The following is an 11851-nucleotide window of genomic DNA, read 5'->3' on the forward strand; positions in this document are numbered from 1 at the left end:
TCATTTTATAGAACAAAGGTTAATAGCAATAAAACATAGAAGAAAAAGTTTAAAATAAAAAGTATAAAAAAATGAAACGAAAACTAAAAGAAATGGCCACCAACATTTATCTTTAGAATAGATATAATAATGTCCTATATTGAAATATTTAATTTATTCATCTATTCATATATTTAAAAGTATGATTTTAATAAAATATTTAATGGTTATAATTTTATATTATATTTTTATTTTGAATCCGTGTGCGGTTTTTGGGTATTTAAACCAACAAAAGAAGATGTGTACCGAGTCAAAGACAAAAACGAAGCCAGATGTGTAACAGAGTTGAGGATGCCCATTAAAAATTAAAGCATGTATATTGTTCGAATTTCTTGAATCCTTTGATGGAGCCTTTCAAGTCGTCTCCATCTTCGTCATCTTCTGTACCAACTGGAAGATGGACACATGAAGTGTTCCTAAGCTTTAGAGGCGAAGACACGCGCAATAATTTTGTAGATCATCTTTATACGGCTCTAAGTCAAAGAGGAATATCTGTCATTTTCTCTAAAAACTATGCGGACTCTTCATGGTGTTTGGATGAGCTTGTGAAAATCATGGAATGTGGAGATCAGATGGGACAGATTGTTTTACCGGTGTTCTATCATGTAGATCCATCCGATGTACGTGGACAGAAAAATGACTTCGATACCGCCTTTCAGGAACACGAGGACAAGTTTAAGGGAGAGATGGAGAAACTGAAAAACTGGAGGAAAGCTTTAGCTGCAGCTGCCGGTTTGTCTGGCTGGCATATCAAGGAAACAGGGAATGGGTTAGTTTTCCTGGATCTGTTGCTTCATTTACTTACAGGCATTTATGAACGTAATTTCTATCATTCTACCAGGTTATTTTGTTACCAATGATTAAGATTTTGTGCATAACCATATGTTGTGTCACTGTATTATGTGCTAAATTTATGGGGGTGCTTTTAGATAAATAAAAGTGCTTATTGGTTTATAGTTATGGTAAAAAAAAATTTAAAAGTGTTTGGATTATCTTTTATGGTTAAAGGGATGTGGGATGTTTGGGATTGCTTTTAAAATAACTTTTGACTTTTAATTTTTCCAAAAAGTTAAAAAATGGCCAAAAGATGTTTGGCTAAGGAAAAAGATATTTTAAAATAACTTTTTGTGCGGAATAAAAAGTAGTTTTTTAAAGTCACAAATCCTATCTTTTTGTAACTTTTCGGACTTTTTAACTGTAAAGTTGACTTTTACCCTAAAAACAAATACAAACACATTTTTAAAATTTTCTTTTGGAAAAAGTGACTAGTCAAAAAATCATTTTACAAAAAGAACATTTAACCTTAAAAAGTAATCCCAAACATCTCCTAAAAAGCCGATAAAGTAAAAAGTGTTTGACTTAAAAAGTGTTTTTTGAAGTTATTTTAGCTAAAAAGCTAAAAACTAAGTTTTACATACTTTTTGAAAATTGTTTTTTTGAAGTGAATGGAATCGCTATTCTGAAAAGTCCATTTGACTTTGTCAAACACTTTTTTTTTTACTTATTAGTTTTTTAAAAAGCTAATAAGCTAATAAGCTGTTTTGAAAAGCATTCCCAAACACCCCCATAGATCAACCAATTGAATTGCGGTTTCATCTATTTACAGTTCTATCTTTCTGGTATTATGGATTTTCGGCTATTTACCTTGATAACCTTATAAATTATAATTGTATCCATTTACTATTTGACATCCCCAAACTAGTCGGTTAACTTGCTTAAAATGGGCAAATATGTAGAGGCGAATCTGCCATTCTCAAGGACATTGTTGCAAAGATATCAGACAGCATACAACCTCGTGATTTGGAGAAACATCTATGTGGTATCGAGTCTCGGATAGATGAATTATATCCATTATTGGATATGGATGCGACAGAAAAGGTCCACATGGTAGGGATATTGGGAATGGGAGGAATTGGTAAGACAACTGTTGCTCAAGCTTTATTCCGAAGAATTAAGCATAATTTTGAGGGTTATAGCTTTGTTAACGATGTTAGAGAAAATAGTTATAGTAAAAAAGATGTATGTGCCTTACAACAAAAGATTCTAAGAGAAATTTTAAAGCAAATGGCTCCTTTAGGTAAAGTGAGTGTTGGTTATCCAACTGTGGATCCTGAGTATGGAGCCAACATGATACGTGAACGATTTTGCCATAAAAAGGTTCTTCTAGTTCTTGATGACGTGGATAATGATAAGCAGTTAGAGTTCCTAGCCAGAACACATGAGTGGTTTGGCCCTGGAAGTAGAATCATTATAACCACTAGAGACGAGCATCTTCTATCAGATGCAAATGTCATCTACAGGCCTGATTTTTTAAGTAAGAGTGACGCTGCTGAGCTTTTCTGTTGGCATGCTTTTCGGAAAAGTAGCCCTCCTGAAGGGTATGAGGAGATCTCAGATCGTGCAATACGCTATGCTAGCAGCCTTCCTCTAGCCCTAAAAGTTTTAGGCTCATTCTTCCATGGAAGGCAACTAAGTGTGTGGGAAAGTGCTTTAAATAGACTACGCAAAGGATCAATTGATAAGATTCATGAGACACTGAAGTTAAGTTTTGACGGACTAGATGCTTCTGAGAAACAAATATTCCTAGACATTGCATGTTTCTACAAGGACCAAAATGAAGAATATGTAACTAGAGTACTCGATAGCTTTGGTTTTGACCCGGTGATAGGGATTAGTGTTCTTATTGAAAAATCTCTTATAACCGTTTCAAATAAAAGGCTACATATGCATGATCTCATACAGGAAATGGGTTGGCAAATAGTTTATGAGAGTTTCCCGGATAGCAGGGTATGGAAACCTGAACATATTCGTAAAATCGTCAAGGAAAAGAAGGTAACATAATCACTATCTTTATAAAGTTCTTTTTTTTTTTTTTTTATGCTTTTCATGTATGGTTTTCGAATGGGTACGATTTACTTACTGTCTACTTTTTTGTAGCAGAAGCTAAAAGCAATAGAAGCCATGATGATGACGGACAATGCACGCCATGTTGATGCCTATGTTTTAGCAAGCATGCAAAATCTTCGGCTACTTGATATTGACGGGAAATTCACTTCTTCCCAACCTACATATCTCCCTGATGAGTTGCAATGGCTTTGTTGGACCAAGTACCCATTCTTGACTCTGCCTTTAACAGATATGTGTAAGCTTGTTGGGCTTGAAATAGCCAATGGAGGCATGAAACAATTATGGAAGGGGCGAAAGGTATTTAGCTGATGAAGTCAGTTTCTTTCTTTTTGTCCATTATAGTTATTTACATTGACAAGCAAAGGTTTCTATTTGTATTGAATGCAAAAAGATCTCGATATTAATTACTCTAATCAATTTCTGTTTTACTTTGTCAGATTCTACTGAACTTGAAATTTATCCACCTCAAAAGCATGGACAAGCTCACATCATTTCCAGATGTCTCTGGGTCTCCAAATATCGAGAGGCTAATTCTGTCAGGTTGTAGGAGTTTAGTGGAGGTTCATGAGTCTCTTGGATCTCATAGACGGCTGGTCTACCTGGACATGAATGATTGCAAAGGGCTCAAGAGTCTTCCATCAATGCTTGAGATGGAATCGTTGGAAACTCTAGTTCTCTCTGGATGTGAGAGCCTTGAAAGATTCCCAGAAGTCTCCCCATGTATGGTCAAACTATCACAATTAGATCTTTCTTCTTGTTATACTATAAAGGAACTGCCATCATCAATCAGATATTTGTCTAGCCTAATCCTCTTGAACCTCACAGAGTGTTCGAATCTTGAGAACATACCAAACTCTATTTGTGAGTTAAGGTGTCTTAAGTTCATTTCTCTTCACAACTGCATGAACCTGAAAAGTTTTCCAAAGGAGCTTGGAAGCATGAAAATGTTAGAAGAGCTGTGGCTAGGATTTATGAGTGAAATTGTTAAATGGCCACATATGTTTGTTGGCTTTCATAGTTTGACAAGTTTGTCTTCTTTGAAAAACCTAAATCTAAGTTGGAGACAAATTGAAGAGGAAAGTTTCCCCCAAAATCTTGATGAATTATCCTCCTTGGAAGAATTATATTTAAGTGGCAACTCTAAATTAGTTGAGTTACCTGCAAGCATCTGCCATCTTTCTCGTCTTAAACGCCTAGAGGTGAATCAGTGCTCCCAACTTCAAAGACTGTGTGGGCTCCCATCAAGCATACAAGTATTGAAGGCAAATGATTGTATTTCTCGTCTTAAACGCCTAGAGGTGAATCAGTAGAACCTCAGCAAGGCGCAACACGGAGCACATATTTTGTTTCAAACCGTCTTACTTTGATGTTGGTATCTTGTCCTTTTATTCCAAGGTTACCTCTTTTTTCACTATCTAAACAATGAAATGAAGAAATTAAACTTACAGCATCTAGAACAACTCTTTAAGCATTAGGAAACACAACCTTAGAGAAAACCACAAGTCACACGGTTCCTCTTTTACGAGGTCAACCTCCCATCGCGATGATTGTATTGATTTTTCTTGATCAAATATTTAATGTGTTTCATGTAAAATTGTTGTTGCAAAAATGTTTATTCCTCGTCAACTTACATGCCATCTGTTGATTTTCCAGGCCAAGGATTTTTTGCTGTCCACCATTCGAAGAAAATGATACAAATTACAATTACGGTCGACAAAAGTAACAACTGTGATTCCGTGAGGCTGAAAGCAAACTTGAAGATAACTATCCGTATATTTAAGTTGTTCAGTCCAAAATCCAGCGAGTACACTACACCACTGTCTTACATAGTCGAGGTGGCTGTAGGAGAGCCCCAAAAGTATACTTTACAATTTATACTATATATGTTTCAAAGTAAATCTATATTCTTTGAATTTTCAGTTGCTTTTCTATATATAAAAGTAGATATGCTAGTTCTGGGTTCCCAATTAGTTTATTTATTATGTTCAAGAGAATCTATGTAATGAAGATGATATGTGCTTTGTTTGAAAGAAGCTATGTAATAATGAATATTGTATATGTGCTTTCTTTGCTTGAAACAAATTATGGAGTTTCCTTTGTTTTTTCTTTTTTTTTGAGGGAAGTATATATATATATATATATATATATATATATATATATATATATATATATATATATATATATATATATATATATATATATATATATATATATATATATATATATGTTTTGGAGTTATTAATTAAGTGGCTGAGATTAATTTGATGAAACAGAAGGCGACTATTGAGATGTAATAAGGCAAAGCAGTCATGTCTCATATCACTTTCATGACTTCCTTTTGATAATAGTTTAGCTTTATTGTGCTTATAAATTCATATAGTTGAAATTTACAAATATAAGTTTTTTTTAAATATAATAATAACGTTATTAAATTTGATATAATAATTCGTATACCAAATTGATATAATATATTGATTATTTTGAGTTATTTGATAATATATACATTTATTATAACTGTATAATCCCAATCGTTTGAATGATTTCTACTTATAAGTTACATGTGAATAAAATTAAATATAATACATGGTTTAATGTTATTTATAGTTGTTATTGTTAATTAATTTTTTAAAATTTATTTCCTTAATGTTTTAATTTCTATCATTATAATTTTTTAAAATATCAAACATTGTTTTTTGATTTTAAAGGTAACAATATAATCATTTATATAAAGTTATTTTTAACTATTGTTATTGTAAGTTATTTAAGCTACTTATTTGAAAACTTTTAACGATTATAAAAAATATCTTTAGGAAATATTTTAATTAAATTGAGATTAAAATTTAGTTTTTGCATTTATCATTATAATTTATCACTCTTAAATATTTACAAAATATTCTTTGGTTTTTTAAGTGGAACTAAAATTTATATTTAAGTTGACATTCTAATGTTATATTTAAATTAACAATGTAAGCATTTTATCTAAACTGTACAAAAGTTGTAGATTTAAACTGATAATTGTTTACATACAACAACATATTAAATCTAATAAATTAAATATAATATGTTAAAAGTTAAAGACCTAACTTTATAAATAGAAGTGAAAATATTTTTTTAAAATTGAAATTTAGCTTATTTATGATTACACTTTAGGTTTGATATTTATTTAAACTTATTAACCAACTTATAATCATTATTAGAAAAGACATTATAATTTATCGCTTTTAACTATTTACAAAATATTATTTGGGTAGCTTAAGTTAAAATAAAATTTATATTGAAGTTGACCCTGTAATTTATATTTAAATTAATAATTTAAATATTTTATACAAATTGTTCCAAAATTGTATATTTAAAATGATAATAGTTTACATCCAAGAATATATTAAAACTAATAAATTAAGTATAATATGTTAAAAGTTAAAAAACATAAGTTTATAAGTAGAAGTAAATATATTATTTTAAGGGCTTAGGGAATATGTGGTTGTTATGTACTTAATATTAGATATAGAACCATCAAAAACTACATCGTTTTAATAAAATACGATCAAATCTCTCTACCATCTTTCTTGTATTCTCTATTAGACTAGATGATAGGCTTTGTATATATATTTTTATGGAGTTTTAAATATTTAATTTTGCAACACAAACTATGTATAAAAATACATTATCAACTACCTATAAATCTTCATATTCAAATTTAATATAGAAAACTATAATGAAATATTGAAATTGTTCATTAAAAACTCAATAAACTTCTTCCCATAACACATCAAAAAGAACCATGCAAGTATATATATGGTAGGTGTCAAAGAAAGTAATGGAGACTGATATTCGACAGTTTGTATCTACCCAACGATGTGATACTCTTCTGGAGTTATAGGAGGCTGCCAGACGGCGGGAGTTAGAGATTGAGCTGCAGCTGATGGAGTAGAGGTCGGCCCCGACACAGTCGCAGCCGGCGCCAAATGGGTCTAAGACCACTGATTTGAGGTCTGGGAGTCAGCAGAGCCGCTCTTGTGGAAAGTGCGGTAGGGTTCATTCCGGGATTTGTCGAGCCAGTAGTGGGTGCCACTGGTGTGGCAAGGAGGGACACTATGCCAAGGATTGCCGCCAGGCCACTCCGATACCAAGTATGAAGTTATGTTACCATTGTGATCAGGTTGGCCATTTGAAGGCCAACTGCCCGTTACTCGTCACCAAACCGGCGCAGGCTCTAGCGCCGGTTACTTTGAGGATCACGGATGGGAGACTAGTCAGGGCAGAGCCTCCGAAGGCTCAGGGCCGTGCTTTCCAGCTTACAGCGGAGGAGCCCAGAGCAACACCAGATGTAGTTGTTGGTATGTTTCTATCCTTTATATCGTTTTCTATATCTGTTGTATGCTTATCTGTTGTACCTGTGATTAGGTACGTTTTTAGTAAACTCCTTTCCTGCTTTGGTCGGGGGCGATTCGGTCCTTCATATCCCAGTCTTTTAGTGGGGAGTTCAGTGCACCAGTGGGCGAGTTAGAGTGTCCGTTGCGAGTGTCTATTGCCAATGAACACGGGGTTTCTGCTTCTTCAGTTTATTGAGGGTGTGACTTTGAGATTTTCGAGGTGTCCTTTCCGATAGATTTGATTCCGATCCCCATGGGGGAGGTGTGCGTGATTGTGGGCATCGATTGGCTCAGTCGGTTCGGTGCTATGATTGATTGCGAGGGCCAGCGAGTGGTAGTTCGAACCCCAAGTTGGGGAGAACTGATTATATATAGCGAGGGCACCAGAGTAGGATCAGGGTTTTGTTCAGCTGCCAGGTCTCGACAGTACATTCAGCACGGGTGTGCGGGTTATCTAGCGTATGTAGTAGATACGCGAGTCAGTGATCAAATTTCGATTTCTGATGTATCCATAGTCAGGGAGTTTGCGGATGTGTTTCCGAAGGAGTTGCCAGGGATACCTCCGGAGAGGCAGGTCGAGTTTAAGATTAACCTGGTGCCAGGTGCGGCCCCTATCGCTGAGGCGCCGTACCGATTGGCACCACCAGAGATGCAGGAGCTGTCGTCGCAGCTACAGGAACTGTTGGGTAAGCAGTTCATTCGACCTAGCGGTTCTCCATGGGGAGCGCCGATTCTTTTTGTTCGGAAGAAGGACTGTTCGCACCGGATGTGTATTGATTACCGAGAGCTGAATAAGTTAACGGTGAAGAACCGTTACCCACTCCCAAGGATAGGTGATCTCTTCGATCAGTTGCAGGGCGCATCTTGGTTTTCCAAGATAGACTTGAGGTCTGGGTATCATCAGGTCAGGGTCAGAGAGGAGAACATGGAGAAGACCGTGTTCCGAACTCGTTATGGACATAACAAGTTTGTGGTGATTCCGTTTGGGCTCACCAACACACCAGCAGTGTTCATGGACCTGATGAATCGGGTCTGCAGACCGATGCTAGATCGCTCGGTCATAGTGTTTATAGATGATATCTTGGTGTATTCTAAGACCCGAGAGTAGCATGAGGAGCATCTGTGAGAGATGTTGGGAGTTCTGAGATGAGAATGGATTGTGAGTTTTGGTTGCGACATGTCTAGTTCCTCGGACATCTCGTTAACCAGGAGGGGATTTTGGTCGATCCGGCCAAAATTGAGGCGGTTATGCAGTGGGAGATTCCGAAATCTCCCTCAGATATTAAGAGTTTTATGGGATTCGCAGGGTACTACCGGAGGTTCATACAGGATTTCTCTAAGATTGCAATACTCCTTACTCATCTGACGAGGAAGGGGGTGGATTTCCGGTGGGGCCCCGAACAGCAGAGGGCGTTTGAGACCTTTCGCCAGCTTTTGTGTGAGGCATCAGTCTTGACACTCCCGGAGTGAGTTGAGGATTTTGTGGTGTTTTGTGATGCATCCATCACAGGTTTAGGGGCAGTCTTCATGCAGAGAGGACGAGTGATAGCCTATGAATCGCGGTAGCTGAAGCCGCATGAGACGAGATACCCTACGTATGACTTGGAGCTGGGGGCGGTGGTGTTCGCCTACAAGATATGGAGACATTACCTCTATGGGGTCCGCAGTACCATCTACACGGATCATAAGAGCTTGAGACATATCATGGATCAGCTGAACCTGAACATGAGGCAACGCAGGTGGCTGGATGTAGTCAAGGACTACGATTGTGAGATCCTTTGCCATCCTGGTAAAGCAAATGTGGTTGCGGATGACTTGAGCTGCAAGTCAGCCGGGTCTTCCACTCCTGCGGTATGTATGAGAATAGCGGTGGATTCTCCGCTTATGAGTTTGATCAGAGATGCCCAGGTAGAGGGCATGCGACTAGAGAATTGGAAGCTGGAAAGGATCAAGGGTGAGAATACCCGGTTCGTGCAGGATAGTCGGGGACTATTGACCCGATGTGGTCGGGTTTGGGTTCCGATGTCGGGTGGGGTTAGGCAAACGGTTATGGAGGAGGCTCATAAGTCTCATTTCTCTATTCACCCAGGAGCCACCAAGATGTACCGGGATTTGAGTTTGAGCTATTGGTGGTTGTGCATGAAGCGATAGATCGCTTGGTACGTCGAGAGGTGCTTGACCTGTAGGATGGTCAACGCCGAGCATCAGAGGCCGCATGGAAAGCTGCAGCCTCTACAGATTCCCATGTGGAAATGGGAACATATCACGATGGATTTTATTACCAAATTGCTGAGGACGGCGAAGGGGTTTGTTGCTATATGGGTCATTGTGGATCGATTAACCAAGAGTGCCCATTTCTTGGCTATACGGGAGAGCTCATTGGCCGAGAAATTGGCCGAAGTGTACGTGCGCGAGATCGTGTCTCACCATAGGGTTCCCGTTTCCATTGTCTCCGATCGGGATGTCAGGTTTACCTCCCGCTTCTGGTAAAAGTTTCACGAGGAGCTGGGCACGCGGTTGCACTTCAGCACAGCATTTCACCTGCAGAGAGATGGCCAGAGCGAGCGGACTATTCTGACCCTCGAGGACATGTTGAGGGCGTGTGTCATAGATTTTGGTGGGAGCTAGGATTCTCACCTACCGCTTGTGGAGTTCGCCTACAACAACAACTATCATTCTGGCCTTGGCGCCCCGCCTTTCGAGCTGTTGTACGGGCGGAGATGTCGCACCCCGGTTTGTTGCAGCAAGGTTGGCCATAGGGTGATGGGTAGGACGGAGGTGGTTTTGCAGACTACCAAGAAGATTCAGCAGATTAGGCAGAGGCTGCAGACCGCTCAGAGTCAGCAGAAGAGTTACGCCGACCGCCGCCGCTCCGAGTTAGAGTTTCAAGTCGGTGACATGGTACTCCTGAAGGTCTCGCCCTGGAAAGGCGTGATCTGCTTCAGGAAGAGGGGAGAATTGGGTCCCCGATAAATTGGGCCTTTCAGGATCAATGCCAGGGTTGGCAAGGTAGCTTACAGGCTAGAGCTGTCAGAGGAGCTTAGTCGGATACATAGCACTTTCTACGTTTCGCAGCTGCGAAAGTGCATTATGGATCCAGAGGAGGTGGTGCCGCTGGATGATATTCAGGTAGATGAACGCCTAAATTATGTAGAGAGACCTGTGGCCATACTGGAGAAGAAAAAGAAGATTTTGAGGAATAAGGAGATACCTCGGGTGAAAGTACAGTGGGAGTATTGGAGGGGGTTTGAGTGGACATGGAGACGGAGGCTGAAATGCGGGAGAATTACCTAGAGTTATTCGCTGGAGCAGACTTCGAGGACGAAGTCTAGTTCAAGTGGGGGAGAATTGTAACGCCCTGATTCCCAGGTATTGATTTAATGTGTGAGTTTCTTGATTTCAAGGGCTACTCGACGAGTTGAGTGCCCTACTCGTCGAGTAGCAACGGGTTGGCCACGTATTTTAATGACCTACTCGCCGAGTCCAAGAAGGGACTCGACGAGTAGGAGCTGGCAGATGAAACCCTAATCTTGGGGTTTTGCACCCTATTTAAAGGATCATTGGCCTCCCCCAGCCTCCCCTTTACTGCCCCTTTGTCTTTTTAAACCCTAAATAGTGTGTGTGTGTTCTTTTGGTGTGTGCAAGCTTGGAGGAGGAACTTTAGAGAAGGAAACACTTGGGGAAACAAGGAAGTCAAGGCTAGGAACTCGTGGGCAGCTAAGAGATTCATCAGTTGTCACTCTTTGGAAGGTATTAAGCTGTTCCTTTAGCTCATCTCTCTTTTAACCTCCTTTGGATGGGTTTTATGAAAGGCTCCCCAATGGTTAAGCTAAGATATGAAGTTGTAACTTCAGATCTAGACTCCCTTTGACCTCTAGATCCATAAATTCATCAGCCTTGCCTAGTAGGAGCCTTCCCTCAAGTGTGGGACTTCATTGCAAGCTTACTTTTGTCATTTAAGGGTCTTAAAGCTTTGGATGCATGTAAAGTTCATGACTTTATGTGATAAACATGCCCTAGAAGCTTGGATCTGTAATCTGGAACCTTGCCATGGCTTAAAAAGCGTCTGCATGGATGAAGGTTTGCAAGGACTCGACGAGTTGGATGAACAACTCGGCGAGCCCGTTGAAGATAGCCATGAACTCGACGAGTTGGATGAACAACTCGGCAAGTCCGTTGAAGATTGCCTTGGACTCGACGAGTCGGCTAGGGTTTCTTCCAATTCTTGGACATATGAACTTGGCGAGTTAAAAGGGAACTCGACGAGCCAATCAGGGATTTCATGACTTCTCGAATTCAGGAAGGACTCGACGAGTTGGTGAACTGCACTCGACAAGTCGAGTCAGCATGGACTATTGACTTTGACTGTGAACTGTGACATGGACCAAGGGTTGACCCCTAACTTGTGAGGGTTTTCTGGTAATTTGGAGATTTATGAAAAGGGGTTTTATTGTAACTATAGTGTTGGTGATCCGGGAGTCAAGCTTTCTAGTTTCAGACGACAGTTGCGAGATGAGTTATCCTCACTATAC

The 11851-nt window shown here is 39.0% G+C and overlaps 1 protein-coding gene across 2 annotated transcripts; it reads left to right on the forward strand.

Moving 5' to 3' along the window:
• Nucleotides 1–308: 308 nt before the first annotated feature.
• LOC145086133 (TMV resistance protein N-like) lies at nucleotides 309–5048 on the forward strand. 2 transcript variants are annotated; one of them, XM_079023868.1, is made up of 5 exons: nucleotides 309–808; nucleotides 1776–2871; nucleotides 2980–3243; nucleotides 3384–4341; nucleotides 4600–5048. In XM_079023868.1, the coding sequence occupies exons 1-4, from the start codon at nucleotides 384–386 to the stop codon at nucleotides 4254–4256; spliced, it is 2658 nt and encodes an 885-aa protein (XP_078879994.1). In that variant the 5' UTR covers nucleotides 309–383; the 3' UTR covers nucleotides 4257–4341; nucleotides 4600–5048. The 2 variants fall into 2 exon arrangements, with proteins under 2 accessions (XP_078879994.1, XP_078879995.1); XM_079023869.1 differs by having other exon boundaries at nucleotides 3384–4314.
• The last annotated feature ends 6803 nt before the right edge of the window (nucleotides 5049–11851 follow it).

Source organism: Lactuca serriola, chromosome 2, assembly GCF_051521515.1.
Source record: "Lactuca serriola cultivar US96UC23 chromosome 2, Lser_US96UC23_V15, whole genome shotgun sequence".
NCBI lineage: Eukaryota > Viridiplantae > Streptophyta > Magnoliopsida > Asterales > Asteraceae > Lactuca > Lactuca serriola.